The sequence below is a fragment of the Sinocyclocheilus grahami genome, unplaced genomic scaffold (assembly GCF_001515645.1).
Source record: "Sinocyclocheilus grahami isolate Dianchi unplaced genomic scaffold, SAMN03320097.WGS_v1.1 scaffold259.1, whole genome shotgun sequence".
Classification (NCBI taxonomy): domain Eukaryota; kingdom Metazoa; phylum Chordata; class Actinopteri; order Cypriniformes; family Cyprinidae; genus Sinocyclocheilus; species Sinocyclocheilus grahami.
The window spans coordinates 2493994-2510940 of record NW_015505438.1 but is presented as its reverse complement, the minus strand read 5'-3'; the positions used below and the strand labels follow the sequence as shown (position 1 = coordinate 2510940).

Sequence of the window (16947 nt, the reverse complement as noted above, 5' to 3'; positions counted from 1 at the left end):
CAACTGGTTCATTATAAAATAATTAAATTTTTACAAGATAATCAAAGAAAGAACAAACTAATATTGAGATACTGAAATAAAGTACTAATGCTTTTAACGTAGTGTAATTTAACATTAGCTAAAGTAAAAACAAATGAACAATAGTAATCATTAACAGTACCCTAAATAATAAATGCTGTAAAAAGTGTTCATTTTTATTTCCTGATATCCATTGCATTAATGACAATAAATTTAAACTTACTGTAAAGTGTTACCAAAAATCATTCTTTAATGAATCTTTACTCTCTCTCCAGGATTCCAAGCTAATGATGACATGCTGGAGATCTTGAGGACTGATTTCCAGTTGCGTCTGCTCTGGGGCAGCAGGGGGGCGGCCGTGGACCAGACAGAGCGATACGACAAATTCAAACTCATCCTTACGGCCCTGTCCAGAAAACTGGAGCCTCCAGTCAAACACACAGAACTCTGAAAAACCAGACACTTTATATACATATTAGACTCTCTGAACCTCTCTGTGGAGTCAGGTCAAAGGTCATCTGCATCTGAAAAAGGACGTTCTCTACCAGAATGTGAGCTTCAATAGATCACATGCAGATTGCAAGTTAAAAGCCATTCATGAGCAGAAATGGCACTTGTCTGTGGAGAGCTACTTTGTTCCATATGCATCTTCCAGAGGTGTGCTGTGCTCCACACTTATGAAATGAGCTGGTACCAGTACATAGAATATTTCTAATTTCCAATATATCATCCACCTTATGAAATACATATAACGTTGGAGGCAGAGAGAACGCTTCATGAGAGGTGTATGGATGTGCTCAATCATATGACACATGAAGTTATGGATAAGAGACGACTGAGATGATGGACTACACCTTCAAGACAAACTTGCAGCTCTATGAAGGAACACGAGGTAGTAAAGTTTGTACACTTAGAAACATCATGAAGCCTATTGGTCAAAGCAGTGTTGATGTTTAAAAATCCCACATGGAAAAAGATGTACATAATCATCATTAGTGTAAGCATGTGAAGGCTAGTTTGTGTAATATATTGTATTAAGTATTAATGACCTGTAAATAATCACCCATAAATGAAATATTCTGAAAATATTGAATAAATATCTAAAAGCTTTTTAATTGTTACATGATTTTTCCTCATGTGTAATATATACTGTATAAGGATCAGTATGTTTTTTTTTTTAATTCAGCAAGCTTGTGTTAAATCGATTAAAAATAGCATAATTGTTTTTTAATTTAAAGATTTCTATTTTAAGTAAATGCTGTTCTTTCTATTAATCAAAGAATGCATCATGATTTCCACTCAAATATAAAGCAGCACAATGTTATTAACATTTATAATAAGAAACGATAACATTTATAATAAGTTATACCTGCTGAAAATTCAGCTTTGCCATTACTGGAATAAATTCATTTTTAAAATATATTAAAATACAAAACAGTCTATTTTGTAATTATTTCACAATTTTACTATTTTTACTGCATTTTTTTTATCAGCCTTGGTGAGCCTAAAATATTAGATATCTGGTTAAAAACATTAAAAAAAAAAAAATCTTACTGAGCCCAAACTTTTGAACAGTAGTGCGTGTGGGTGTGTGTGTGTTATTGACAAAACTATTATCTATAACAGCACATGATGCACTGCAAATACACATTTTCAGGTTAGAATCCTTGGCTGCTGAAAAAACAAGCAATAGTGATGAAATAAATCACAAAATACATCAGGCTAAACACAGACTGAAGAAATAAAAGGCAGGATGAACGAGACAAACAGACATAGGTATTTATTTCTCAGTTGATCTGGCTCCAACACAAACCCCAGTATATAGTGGTCAACGTTGTTTTACTGTACAACACATTCACACAAAAAGAAGCATTCACATCCGACATCATTCACTCCCTAAAATTTCAATTCAAATGCAACGGGGTAAAAAGTGCATCGGTTACGACCAGGGTCCTATTGAGAACAGAATTCAGACAGAAGGAAGAACTGGTTACAAAGCGATTACGGCACGGTTCTTAAAAGCAAAGCCTGAAAGTCACTCGCTCGGTTAAAAAAAAAAACCTTTAAAAAAATCCCGATAAAACATTCATTCTGAAATAAAGATGTTAATACATAGTACAGTTTAATAATAAAAACTAACTAGGTATATACATATGCATCCATATGCATACACAGTTTTATATGTAAGAATCACATTCACAAATACACGCACTTGAGATCGGATTCTGGAGACGTGTGGTCCCTTGTTTGGAGGCAGTGAGCATGTTCTTTTAGCACATGTGACATCAGGAGCTGGACGAGAAATGAAGAAAGCACAGCAGAGAGCTGGCAGGCCAAGAACAAGAAGTTTTTTTGGGCACCGAGGGTCAGATAGACCCCTGTTTCCTCACAGAGGCCTGTAATTAAGGCAGAGATGATGATTGGTGTTCAGAGGCCCTCTCTGGCAGTTCTCTGTTTGTTTTATATGGTGTTGGGTCCCCCTGCTGGCTCCTTCCAGCCTCCAGACTATGGCAAAAGGGGGCGGGGCCAGTGGGTGGATGTTGCTGTGGGGACTTGTCGCATTGGCTACCGAAGCACCATGCTTCCTCTACTCTGATTGGTCATGCTTTTGAGACTCATGGTTAACATGGAATGCATCAATGAGGAAGAGAAAAGTCAACGGAAACAGACACTAAAAAAGTGGTTGGGATAAAAAGTGGTTAAATCCTAATAAGGGGTCAATTGGTCAGAACGGAATGAGGAATGAAAGGCTGCTGGATCATGCAGGTGCATGTTATGATGAACATGAGATGACGGTACAGACAGACATACATTCCGCTGAATATGTTAGTGCCAGGCAACAAATCTTTTTGGCTTCTCCATTATTGCTCGAGAGCGTCTTTCCCCGTTCTCCCAGTCCCTCCCAGATATTCCCTGGAATGTCTGCTGCAATGGAATGATGTTAATGGACATGACACAAACAGCATGCAAACATGCAACCTGCCCCAACACAATCTCGGTCTTAAATTCGCCCCACTAACAGACCCACAGCAGTGAGTCCCGTCCACCAAACACCACAGAACCCCACTCATCCAATCAGGAACCTGTAGCCACAGAGAAAAGAGAGGACAGAGTCATTGACAGGTCCACCGACAACAAAGATCGATCAGCGACAGAGAAAAAGATAGAGGGCGCTAGTGAGCCAGCCCAAGTCGATCTTGGATCATATTTATTATAAGCTTTCCATTTCAGGGCACACATTAAAAAGGAACTTGTGCCACTACAAATTTAAACAGAAGAGTAGCATGGAAAAGATGAAGTGAATCAGGTTTGGTGCTGCAATGAGGACAGTTTAGCAGCAAGGAAATAACACTTTGGAGAAAGCTGGAAGAACTGCATGAACTGAAAGTTCAGAAATACATACTGTGATCGGACTGTAGAAACAATGAGAAGATGCTCCAAGTAGAGCGTACTTTAGTTACAACATGCATAAAAACATAAGAGCCCATGATTGAAGTGTGACAGTTTTTCTCATTATTATGAGCAAATTACCACTCAGACAAACAGACATTTGAAAAGGAGCTGATGCATTTTGTTCAGATTTGTGCCGACGATATAAAACTGATTAAAAACAGTGCATTAAGCACTAATTAAAAATGGAATAAAAGCTATACAAATCTCTACAGTTGAATCTGCTGCAGCAAAGTCACAGTGCAGAGGAAATAGTCACTTTGCCAGTGTGTCTGTGTGTGTTTGTCCTTGAGCTCACATGGTGAACAAAGGCATATGGCAGTCAGCCGAGCTGCACTTGATGAGTCACGGTAAATCTGACACACGCTCCCCCATGTGTGATGTCATAACTAGGCGATGCTGCCGTGGGTGATGTCATATATAGGTGACCGCACCTTTGCTGTTTTTCTCCAGTGTGATCTCCACGTAGGACGTGGGGACGTAGCCCTCCTCTCCGCCTTGTTTCCGAACCCTCGTCCATCCGTCACCTTTATCTATCTCTATGACGTACAGCACCTCGTTCTCGTTCATTACCAACGTGCCTTCGTTAGAGCCTAAGGAACAAACACAGTTTTAATACTTTTAACAAGAATTTAAGCCACATAGATGAACACAGAATCTATGTGCAAAGTTGTAAACAAGAAACATTTAATGCAAGGTGTTTTTGTACCATCAAAAGAGTAGAGAGCTTTGCAGTGGCCAATAGCAGGGAGAGGATCGTCATCGTCAAACTCGTCGTCAAATTCATGTGGGTCTGGCTGCGGTGGAGACCGATGCTCCTGACTGTGATCATCTGTGTAACTTCCTTCAGGGCTGAAAGAGAGAAGAAGAGCGTCAAAGCGCCTTTATGTTCGGTGTGAAATGTGGAGGCGCAAAGCACTTGAACAGGACTGGATACATATGTTACATATGACAACCACTACTGTTCCACTGATATCACATGTTTAGTGATTCATGTATCTTTGTCATTTCTTTTGGTTTACGTACATCAAGTACATGATTAAGTACATTTGCAGTAAGTGCACTACTATTCGAAATATGTTTAATGTTTTAAAAAGAAATCTCTTAACATCTTATGCTTACACTCATACATTTATTTGAGCAAAAATACAGTAAAACAGTAATATTGTGAAATATTACAAATTGAAATAGCAGTTTTGTATTGCAATATTGTTTTAAATATATTAAATATTCCTGTGATGGCAAAGCTGAATTTTCAGCTTCATTACTCCAGTCTTCAGTGTCACATGATCCTTCAGAAATCATTCTAATATGACGATTTGGTGCCTTGAGAAACATTTATTATTATTATCAATGCTGAAAACAGCTGATATTAAATTTGAGTCAATCTGCCCTAGCATTGAATGATTTATGATTGGTATTCCAACTACATGACTATTTGAATCCCAGTGCTGTGCCTTTCTACTCATTTATATCTACAAATATCTTGCAGAACCGCAAGAACAGCTCCTCTACTCATGGAGTTACAAACAGTTCAGGCACTCATAAAAGAGACGGCTGTATACATAGACATATAGACATATTATTAGTCTGTCTATCTTGAGAATGTAGATAAATGTAATCAGGAAGTGCAGACCTCTCTCTGCCATGGGGTGCATGATGGTTCACATCTGCACTGGGACGTCGCTCACCACGGGATCCGTGCTTTCCTTCAACCTCTGCTAGCCAACTCTGAGATGAAAGACAGAGGTGAAGAGTGATAACAGGTCCAAATATTTTGTACTACTAATGAACATCTATTAAATTCAAAGGCTTATTATGAGAAACTTCAAGATAAATTGCATTTCATGCGATGCAGAATCCGCATTATATCCATTCCTCCACTAGATGGCGCTGACGCACAGAGCCGCTCAGCTGTTTTATGTCAAATTTATCTAGATGTACATTTGGAGGCTGTGCTTCCTTATAAGACTGCAACAATAAGCTGATCCTCTGGGAAGGTTACCTCATTTTTATGGATCTCGGAGCGGAGTTTCTCCATGTTGCATATGGTCTCTGAAATCTTGGGCTGGAGACTTCCAGGATCTCCCATCTGAGGATTCTTCTCATAAACATCCTTCATTTTATTAAGAGCATCTCTGCGACAAAGACCATTATGATTTTGAGATACTATCCTCTAGCTATTTAATAGGTTTTTAAGTGTTTAAGCTGTGAGCATGCATGGCTGCAAACACAGGGGGGACAAAAAATGAAGGAAAAAAGTAACACAAATAATTAAAATTAATTAATATAAATGGATATGATTATTTAAAAATAATAATAAATTCACATTCTACTCATTTTTTTTAAGGAATCAATGCTAGACGGAGAATTTATAGAAACACAAACAAACAAAAAGACTGAGTAGCACTCTCCACGGTCTACCTTTGGTCCATTTCTTTCTGTAGTTCTTTATTCAGCTCATCGATCCTCTGTTGAAGTTTTTTGCGTCTCTGTTCAGGAGGAAGGTGGCTGAGGTCCTCTAGTGTTGGTGCCTGTACAAATACAGGTTATCGGTTTGAGGCAAAGAAGCACTGACAAGCATCCGGTCGCAGAGCACATGGTATAAACAGTCATTCTTAAGAGAGATGTCCTTCCTAGGGTTTTAATAGGCCCATTTGTTTGCATACATTCTAATTTTGCAATTCCACTTAATTTATAATTTATAAACATTTAGCCACACTATAAGAAATACATTTTAAGCGGTACGACATGAGGAAAGAGAGGGTTTTATTGCACTCATAGTGTCCTAGAACTAAACACTCAAAGTCTATTCTTAAACCTCATATCTATACTACAGCAGTCCAAAACACACATCACTTACCAGCTTTAAAGACCACTGAGAGGTTATGGTTACGTCACGCCATTTCAAAAAGAACAAAGACAAATCGCTTATAAACATCAGTCAATCGAATGCATTTTGACTGATGATTTTAATCATGTTTACACAGAATGGCACCATCATATCATAGCTTTAGCTCAGTTCTTGTGAATAAAGCATGGTTAATACCACAAGGAAGGTATTTTGGATGTCTGGTCAGTGGTGAAAAACCTGAACCAGCCTGAAACCTCACAACAATCTCATCTTTGTTTAAAAATGTGTGTTTTAGCTTGGTTATAAAGTAGAAGCAAAAAGAAGAACAGGTGATATCGTGGCATTTGGTTTTACAGAAGTAGGCCTTGAAGTGGTTTTCGAATCAGTTCATCTGAACTACTAGGAAAAGGGAATCCGTTGGCAGTGTGTTAGTCAACACTAGAACAAATGTTTTAAATAATGACAGCAATCCAATATGCTTCTATTGTAATTTGAATTTGCAAATATTCAGCAGGTTTGTTGCACAATGATTCTTGGCTATATATACCAAGAAAATCTTGAGAAAACAAAGATGGTGCTTGTGAAATTTCAGAATAGCTGTTTCCAGTTAAAAGAGCAATTCACAAATATTAAAGGGGTCATATGATGCAATTTCAATTTTTCCTTTCTCTTTGGAGTGTTACAAGCTCTTGGTGCATAAAGAACATCTGTAAAGTTGCAAAGACTAAAGTTTCAAATCCAAAGAGATATTCTTTATAAAAGTTAAAGAGCCAACCACGCCTACCTAAAACGGCTCGTTCTAACATGCCCCCACATGTCTACGTCACGACGTGGGAACATTAGCATAACGCCGCCCAAATGTTCACGCAAAGAAAGGAGGTGTAACTTTTATTCTCGCTGTAGTTTTGTTGTTGTTGCTGCCGCCGCCATGTCGTGAAGGCACTGTGTGTTTTGTTGTGAAAGCGAAACTACTTTGTTTGGCCTTCCAAAAGAGGACGATATCCACTTCGTCATGCCTGGAGCTGATCCGTGCTGGTCGCTGAAGAAATACCTCCGCTCACTCTAGCCCGCCATGTGTGATGCGGTGTTTCGTTTTGAAAGCGAAACTACTTTGTTTGGCCTTCCAAGAGAGGACACGACTAGAAATCAGTGGTTAAGTTTTATTTACAACACTGTTCTAGAACAGTTCAACTAAAATATTCCAATGTGTCCAGCGCATTTTATGGAGGACTGTTTCCTGATCCTGGTAGAGTAGACTACAATGCCGGCTGTTCTGACTCAGAGTCTCATGGAGGAGCTCCGGAAGGATACAAAGGAGGAGTGACAACAGGGAAAGACGAGAGAGGACCAGGCATCACAATATGGTAAGTGGCGTAACATTTCCATCACACACTTGAGGTATTCAGCCAAACACAACGCACTGGATAGCTGGCCAATCAGAGCACACCTCGCTTTTCAGCTTTGAAGATAATTAAAATGACTTTGATGGGCACTTTTCTATAAAAAGATTCACAATTGGATGTTAAACATTTCTGGTAAACAAAATTGGTTTGGTATTTATCCAAAAAGCTTTGTTCTGTATTTAAAAGAACTTCAAAGGAGAATTATTCAAAACACTGAGTCTCCCAGACTAAACTCAATGTATATATCCAGAAGACAATCCTCTCATGTTTGTACATTTATTCTGTGTTCCCATCCTCAAGTCTATTATGAGAGATGTTCACAATGACAGCGATTTATAGTGTTAAAGTAACTGCAATTTTCAATGAGAGAAACAAGCAACATCAATCATGTCAATGCAAAAATGCAGCCTCCACCAATGAGAGTGCAGGCAATGCAACTTGTGTGACTAAAACTACTGTCAGTGTAGAGCTGGGTTTTGACACAAATTTCACGATTCAATTCGATTCTCATTCACAAGCTTGTGATTCGATTCAATATCGATTATTTTGGATATATATCAGGTACAGTACATGTCAAATTTGATCGATACCGATTCCGATCCGATACCAGTGAAGTTTTTTTCCCTTATTTAAATAAATGTAGAATTTATATATATCTGTGTGTGGAACTGATAATCATTCTTTCACAATCTACTAGATACAGACTACTTCATTATAAAGAAAAATAAAATAAACAAATATGAAAAAATATAGGCCTATGTATATTTATAATCTATGACAAAAATGTATCAAACTAAGTTAGTGGATAATTCGGCAGCAAAAGTTATTCTAGAAAAATCAGTGCACAATAATTTTAGAAATCCAAACATTTAGGGAAAAAACTATATTTTGTGGGGAACAAATAAAAGTGTTGCACTAAATATGGTAAAATGTTACACATTGCTATTTGTATTATTATAAAATCCATTCATTAAAAACATTCATGAATGTATTTATATACAAGTATATACTATAACATTTAGATAAATTTCTTTTAAATGTATAGCATATTTTTTAATAATGCAACAACTGATAGATACGATAGGACAAAAATACAGTTCAGCACGAACTGTTTTTATACAGTCTACCCTCAACGGACACCTTGGCAATTGAATCGCCATTGGCTAGTATATTTTTTTGTTTACTCGCCAGACTGAAATACTATATATATATATACATACAGTGGGTACGGAAAGTATTCAGACCCCCTTACATTTTTAACTCTTTGTTAAATTGCAGCCATTTGCTAAAATCATTTAAGTAAATTTTTTTTCCTCAATGTACACACAGCACCCCATATTGACAGAAAAACACAGAATTGTTGACATTTTTGCAGATTTATTAAAAAAGAAAAACTGAAATATCACATGGTCCTAAGTATTCAGACCCTTTGCTCAGTATTTAGTAGAAGCACCCTTTTGATCTAATACAGCCATGAGTCTTTTTGGGAAAGATGCAACAAGTTTTCACACCTGGATTTGGGGATCCGCTGCCATTCCTCCTTACAGATCCTCTCCAGTTCTGTCAGGTTAGATGGTAAAAGTTGGTGGACAGCCATTTTTAGGTCTCTCCAGAGATGCTCAATTGGGTTTAAGTCAGGGCTCTGGCTGGGCCATTCAAGAACAGTCACAGAGTTGTTGTGAAGCCACTCCTTCGTTATTTTAGCTGTGTGCTTAGGGTCATTGTCTTGTTGGAAGGTAAACCTTCAGCCCAGTCTGAGGTCCTGAGCACTCTGGAGAAAGTTTTCGTCCAGGATAACCCTGTACTTGGCCGCATTCATCTTTCCCTCAATTCCAACCAGTCGTCCTGTCCCTGCAGCTGAAAAACACCCCCACAGCATGATGCTGCCACCACCATGCTTCACTGTTGGGACTGTATTGGACAGGTGATGAGCAGTGCCTGGTTTTCTCCACACATACCGCTTAGAATTAAGGCCAAAAAGTTATATCTTGGTCTCATCAGACCAGAGAATCTTATTCAGGTGTTTTTTAGCAAACTCCATGCAGGCTTTCATGTGTCTTGCACTGAGGAGAGGCTTCCGTCGGGCCACTCTGCCATAAAGGTAAGGACGTAAAAATTCATATGTAGCTCACATTAAGCTATCGTATGGCTTCAGAAGTAACACAGAATAATTCGCACAATCGAGAGAAAAAAATAAAATAAAAAAATCTTGGATTTGGATCGGCTCTCTATGACTGATACCCGATCCGAGAAAAATGGCACTATCGGAGCCGATACCCAATATGAATATCGGATCAGCGCATCCCTAATTTCTACTTCAATTTGTGTGTGCTTTTTTTTATATAAACATGTAAATGGTGGCTGTCATAAAAAATTGATGGATTTATTCAAACAAATTAAACATTGAAGAACAGTAAAAATTATAATGAATATGTTATATGGTGCATATATTAAGCAAAATGCCCCTCTATACAGTTTATTTTTCTATCTGACTAATGAGTTTATGGTAACCGAATGTGTTTTTTTTTTTCAGAGGTAAATGTGACGTTAAAGGGTTAGTTGAGTTCACCCAAAAATGAAAATTAGCCCACAAATTACTCACCCTCAAGTCATCCTAGGTGTATATGACTTTCTTCTTTCAGATGAATCCAGTTGGAGCTATATTAAAAATTGTCTTTGATCTTTCAAGCTGTTTAATGCCACTCATACGTCATCCGCCTGGAGCTGCTTCTGTTTAGGACTGTTGGCGCAAGCTAGATTAAATAGATTATTAAGTTTTGAATATGGATATTTTTCTTACAAAAAAGCATTTATTCGCTACAGGAGGCCTTTGTTCAACCCCCGGAGCCGTGTGAGACACTTTTTTTATGGATGGGCGCTTTCTATTTAACTTCTTTTGAACTGATGCGTGCAACACCCGCTGAGTGGCATTAAACAGCTTGAAAGATCAAAGACAATTTTTTATATAACCCCGACTGGATTCGTCTAAAAGTCATATACACCTAGGATGACTTGAGGGTGAATAATTTGTGGGCTAATTTTCATTTTTGGGTGAACTAACACTTTAAGTGACATTGTTTACAAGCCTTTATACTGACGTCTTTGCGCGGCTGAAACACAGATTGAGCATGATGACATTACATGAGACAGGATATGGATTGTAAAGTTGTACTCTTTCTTTTAACTTACCTTCAGATGTTTAGTCATGATTATTTTGTGCTGAAACTGGTATTAATGTGGAGGAGATGATCAGTTCACGTGCGCCTCGTCTGTTGAACTGAGGCGCTACAGCGATCTGTCACTCCACATTAAACAGCGCCAAAACGGCATTTATTGTTTAAATACTGCAATACAACCGACAGAATTTGAAATCTGAGTCTTTGTTTCATATGAAAAGTACCAATGCACAACGCTTATTGCGATTTATTTGATGGGAAGTGCCCTTCAATGTTCCGTCCATTAACTGAAAACAGGCTAGACTAATTGATTATTGGGATTTAGGAATCGATATCGTTCCTTAAAATGAGAATCGATCATTATCGAGATTTTTTACCCAGCCAGTCAGTGTGAACGCAAGTAGAAAAAAAAAATACTAAGCTGTGCATAAAAAAATAAATCAAGACAAAAAAAAAAAAAACACCCACCCAACACACCCTCCACCATGTTCTGCTGCTTTATGCAACAATCAAACCCCAGAGCTAAAATTAGGGGCACAGCTCTTTGGACCCAGATAAAGCATTATTCCTTCACTAAAAAAAATAATTGTGATTCACACTTTCCTCGTGTGCAGGAATTAGCTAAACCTTGGGTGAGAGAAACCGGCCCAAGCATAAGCACTAACGTCATTATCATTGCAAACCCACACACGCCAGATCCGGGCCGACTCTTACCCCTCTTTTCACAGCTCGGAAGGATGGGATCTTAGATTTTGCATTTCTCATTTCAGATAGATGGTTAGCTATCCGCTCTGTAGAAAATTTAGGAGGCTGGAAATGGCCAGAGGGAAAACTCGGGAGGGATGGGGGAGGGATGGATGGGGGAAGCTGGGACAACAAAGATTTAAGGTGAACTACTAACCAAACACAAACAAATGAACATGCAAAACTATAATCGGTCATCTAGCTAGTTAAATGCCTAAATGAACGACGTCTACCTTGTTAAATGTTGCTTAGAAGCAAGTTTTAACTTTCATTACATCATTCAAATTAAGGGTTTTTAAAAACAAGAACTACTTTCAAGGGAAGGAAAAACGTGAAGTCATGTTGTTAAAAAAAAGACATGAAAAGGTCAGGAAGTTTGGAGTTACTGACAGCATAGGTTTGAAAGCAGAAGTTAAAGTTTTACCTAGCCATATAATCCTTTACTGTTCACACAAGCCAAAGCAGAGAGCCTGGACATCATGCAGAAATTTAATTCATCACCTATTCTGAGCAAATGAGCCTTGAAATGTAACAGAAAGTTGCTTAGCAATGAAAAGAGTTTGTGAAACTCGCCTTCGGTTTCTTCCCAAAAAGCCAGAGTTTGTTTTTGGTCCTGGCAACAGCGTGTTTAGGGTCCGGTTTGCCTCCTTCCGTTTTGGGGGTCCCAATGGTGCCATCTGATCCTGTTCGCTGGATGTTCTGACTGAAGTCCTCAAAGGGGAAATCACCCGGGGGTTCAAACCCTGACTTGAATGACTCCACTACAACCCCGGAATCCTGTGGGACAGCAACAATATGCATAACCTTTATGTAGAGCCAAGTGCAAGAATCATATACTACAATTCAGACGTTTGGAGTGTTCTTTCTTCAGCAACAATACATTAAAATTATTAAAAAAGATGGGGACACCTATGTTGTTAGAAAAGGTTTCTTTTTCAAATAAATGCTATTCTTTTAAATGTTCTATACATCAAATAATCCATAAAAATGATCACAAAACGTTTCCACCAAAATATTAAACCGCACATCTGTTTTCAAAACGGTTAATCAGACATGTTTCTTGAGCACATTGGTACCACACCTTTATTTATTTGCACTCTTGAACATCAAACACTTGACACTTTCAGTTTAACAGTACTAGAAGCATAAGCTCATTCCTTTCAAAGACTGAACTAGCAACCTTATGCTTACCACCAGCCCATATCACTATGTCACACCATCAGTGGCAGTAATATACTGCATGGAGGGAAAAGACATTGCAACAATGCAAATCTTGGAAGAGAAAAAAAGAGAGACCTTGAAGGGTTAGTTCACCCAAAAATGAACCCCTGAGGCATCCTAGGTGTATATGATTTTCTTCTTTCAGACGAATCCAGTCGGAGTTATATTAAAAATTGTCCTGGCTATTCCAAGCTCTATCATTGAAGTCAGCAGTGCATGAAGTGAGTAAAACACAGCTTAATTTTCATTTTTGGGTGAACTAACCCTTTAACATGGAAGAATCTATGTATCTATCTAATGTTATGCGAAGGAAGGAACAGTGAGTACTATAGTGTTGGTGAAATGAGGCACGAGGCAGGATGGTTAGCTGGTCTGGGACAACTGTGTGTTTGTCAAGGGTGTGGTACCATTACAAAAGAGATCTGGCTTTGTGTCACCCATTTAACAGCCTCTACGAGCCTCTCTTGGCCTCAGCATTCGAGCAGAGGGCATTAGGAAATCCCAAAACAACGTAAGCGAGCTCATAAATAAAACCGTAAACAGAAGCAGGTCATAATCAGACCCAATTGGTTTGTCGCTGGGCAAGGCAAGTATCCACCAATGAATTCAGGAAAGCGAGGAGAAAAGAGGAAAAACAAGGGAGGCATGGTGCTATGGGTGTTACCAAAGAAACGAATCATTTCAGAGTATGAGGATGTGAACTGCTCCAAGCAGAATCTTCGAGCTGCCATCTTGAAATTACAGTAATTCGCCAAAATGTGAACGCAGCATTATTCCTGGTATAAAGAAAAAGTTGTGCATAAATTAGTTGGTTTTAAATCCTAAATTATTTAAGAGACCTGGAGGGGTATCTAACCTAGTTAGGAACTGCTAAATGTGTGTGTTATGAGCACTGAGATCTTGTCGAAAGATCAGTAGGGCTATTAACTCAGCATAGAGTTGCGGAGGATATTAACACCTGAGGCTGCACACATAGCGGATCAAGAATAAGGGGGATCCTCTTTAAAACATAACTTATCATGGAAAACTGGCAAAAAAAAATTGGCTAGTGGGACGAAGGATTGGGCACCTGTATTTAAGAAGGCTTAGACTTCACTGAAAGTTATTTTTAGTTTCTTCATATAGAGCTGAAGTCCTGCTTTTTGCTTAGAACTGTCTGACTCCAAAGCCACAGCAATTCTTAAAAGTTCTATATCAACCTTTCAAAGTTCGGGCTTAATACGATTTTTTTCCAAAAAGGAGGCATTAAATTGATCAAAGGTGACAGTTAAGACATTTATAATGTTACAAAAGATTTATGTTTCAAATAAATGCCCTTTTTGAACTTTATTCAATAAAGAATCCTGGAAAAAAATATTGTTTTCACAAAAATACTAAGCATATTATAATTATTTCTGATGGATCATGTGACACTTAAGGCTGGAGTAATGGCTGCTAAAAATTCAGCTTTGCCATCACAGGAATAAACTACATTTTCAAATATATTAAATTAGAAAACAGTTATTTTAAATAGTAAAATTTCACAATATTACTATTTTTTACTGTAGTTAGCCTCGTTGCGCATAAGAGAAGTTTCAAAATCATAAAAATAATAATAATTTAACCAACACTACATCTTTTAACAGTAGTGTTTATACAAGAACAGGACAGAAAGAGAGAGAAAGACTAAAACAGGGCAAGATAAAATTGTAATAAGTGGTTACGGCGCAACAAGCGACCTTTTCATAAGCATCAGCGTTGGCAACAGCATTAAGAAAATGAGCAACTTATGTTTCTCTCATCCTCCCTGGCTCTCAATCATCCACTCCCTCACTTCCTCCCTCCCACTCGCCGTCTCTGATAACCCCTTTTTTCTATCAAGAAGTGGACCGCAGCTACCATGGAGATCACAGGTACAAAATGACCTCAGAGAGAAGTATGGTATATTTCCTTGAATTCATAATGGAGCGTAATAAGTTACTTGAGGCAACAAATGGATGAAGGCTGGTTATCAAAGCATGTCATAACTACACCACCTAGTTCTAAAATATTTTTTTTTGCAAGCAACATAAATATATACCAAAGAAGTTCTGTAAGATCTTTTAAAATGTTTTTAAAAGGAGTCTCTTATGCTCACCAAGGCAGCATTTATTTGATTAAAAATAAAGTAAAATTAGTAATAATCGGAAATATTACAATTTTAAATAACTGTTTTCTATTTTAAAATATAATTTATTTTTGTTTTTGGATAGCAGTATATATTGTTAATATTTAATTCTAGAATTTATAGACGTTTTACCAATATGCAATTCTTTTTTGTAAGGCTCTTAAATATTGTTATAGCATTTCAGTAATTACCCTACGCTCGTCCACATTTTTAGCGGCAGTAACCATGCCCTCCAAGCATTTTGAGATGATGGGAATGACTCTTCGTTCCACCTCAGCAAAACTCCGGTACATCTCCCCAAGTTTGACCGTACGCCGTTCATCCATGTCTTGCAGATTCTACAAGCACACAGACACAGAGGTTCAACTACATACACAAAACTACACTAGTCGTTTGATTTATGAGATCTTTTCTGTGAGCAGTCACAAACCAAATGCAATTTATTACAGTGTTATTGTTAACTGAAACTACTAAAAATTGTTTGTTAATTGAAATAAAGCTGAAATAAAATATAAATATTAGATGATAAATTTAACTTGAAGAAATGTTGCCCTGTCAACTAACGGGAATTAAATAAGTTTAAATACTAAAATTATTAAAACTGAACTAAATAGAAAGATTAAAAGAAAAGAAAAACATTAAATAAAAAGCACCAAAAATTACCAAAACGTAAAATACTGGGGGGAAAAAATCTAAGCTAATTCAAAATATTAATAAATACTATAATAGTTTATAAATAATACTAAAATAACAAGTTTATCAACCATTTATTCAGTGAGTATAGTCTTTAAAAGCTTAGCCTTTAAAAACTTACTAAAAAAATTTAATTGAAATATCAGAAACTACAAATCAGGGATATCATCACCTTGAATATCTGAGGGATGGCCACGTTGAAATGTTTCCACTGTTCAGAGTTGAAGTTTTGCAACTGGGCTGCATACTCGTTCTTGCTCTCCTCCACCAAGTGTTGTCTCAAATACAGCTGGGACTTTGCCTAAGACAGAATGAATGGTCATCTGTATTACTAATACTTTAGGAATACAGCTCAGGCCCCAGGACAACTTAGAGTCTTGGGCCAAAAACTGCATTCGTGCTGTTTTACAATGATTTTTCAAATGGTTCAGATAATATTCAGTCATGTAGCGTATATAAGGATCACACAAACTACCTTTTCCACCTCTGACTTTGTGGCGTTGATATCATTGTCTAGCCTTTCGTAGATGAGCTGTGATTTCTCGGCCTCTTTGCATTCCCGTTCAAATTTCTTTTTACTCTGTAAAATCCATATGGAAAGAGAGATGTTTTTTGGCTGTCAAAACTCACATGACGCATTTCCTGCAACACTAAGTGAACATTAACGAACTTCCTGCATAAAATACAGTCGTAAATATTGTCATGTTTTGATCAAGTAGCAACATAAATACAGATAAACGTACATACAAACATCCAAAACAGTACAGAGAGTGAGCGTGATAATGAAATTTGCATAACAGCTTCCAAAGCATCTGTGTTTCATTTCGTGACAGTGCAAGAATGAGGAATACCTATGTTATTACGACATGGCCATTCTCAATGCCAGATTCAGCTGTTGCTGGCCTTTAGCTGCAACAACCATAAAGCTGCAAAAATACTCCAGCCGTACAGACTGTGAGACGCACTGACAGGCAGGAAACGTACAGGATGCAGGAATGCAGTGCAGGGTATGAATCAGAGAGAGAGGGAGAATGGAAAGAGAGAGCTTGATAACTTGAATGTGGTGCAGGAAGGTTTCCATTTGTACACTGCCAACAGTCTTTGACACATTCTTCTGTTTTATACTTGCACATAAACACACAAAGATATATCTGGATCTCAGGTCACAGCTGGAGGAGAGGTTGTGAATTGGTCACTTGCACTCAGCCATTGACACAACAGTGCATCTCAAATAGAGCTGAT

General features: G+C 37.7%; 2 protein-coding genes across 5 annotated transcripts in view; one reads left to right on the top strand and one right to left on the bottom strand.

The window, feature by feature from the left end:
* LOC107599011 (breast cancer anti-estrogen resistance protein 3-like) overlaps positions 1 to 1139 on the top strand; it is a 67732-nt gene extending 66593 nt beyond the window's left edge. For all 3 annotated transcript variants that reach the window (XM_016290498.1, XM_016290499.1, XM_016290500.1), the window contains one exon: positions 294 to 1139. In XM_016290498.1, coding sequence (XP_016145984.1) covers positions 294 to 469 — 176 coding nt within the window. In that variant the 3' untranslated portion in view covers positions 470 to 1139. The remainder of the gene's footprint in view (positions 1 to 293) is intronic.
* A 641-nt stretch (positions 1140 to 1780) lies between these two features.
* fnbp1l (formin binding protein 1-like) overlaps positions 1781 to 16947 on the bottom strand; it is a 60054-nt gene continuing 44887 nt past the window's right edge. The window contains exons 6-15 of one of the 2 annotated variants that reach the window (XM_016290496.1): positions 16181 to 16285; positions 15878 to 16006; positions 15204 to 15350; positions 12219 to 12422; positions 5893 to 6002; positions 5474 to 5606; positions 5105 to 5199; positions 4178 to 4320; positions 3903 to 4061; positions 1781 to 3101 (exon numbers count right to left, since the gene is read on the bottom strand). In XM_016290496.1, coding sequence (XP_016145982.1) covers positions 3094 to 3101; positions 3903 to 4061; positions 4178 to 4320; positions 5105 to 5199; positions 5474 to 5606; positions 5893 to 6002; positions 12219 to 12422; positions 15204 to 15350; positions 15878 to 16006; positions 16181 to 16285 — 1233 coding nt within the window. In that variant the 3' untranslated portion in view covers positions 1781 to 3093. Of the gene's footprint in view, positions 3102 to 3209; positions 4062 to 4177; positions 4321 to 5104; positions 5200 to 5473; positions 5607 to 5892; positions 6003 to 12218; positions 12423 to 15203; positions 15351 to 15877; positions 16007 to 16180; positions 16286 to 16947 lie in introns of those variants that run through there. The other variant, XM_016290495.1, reaches the window with a different exon arrangement.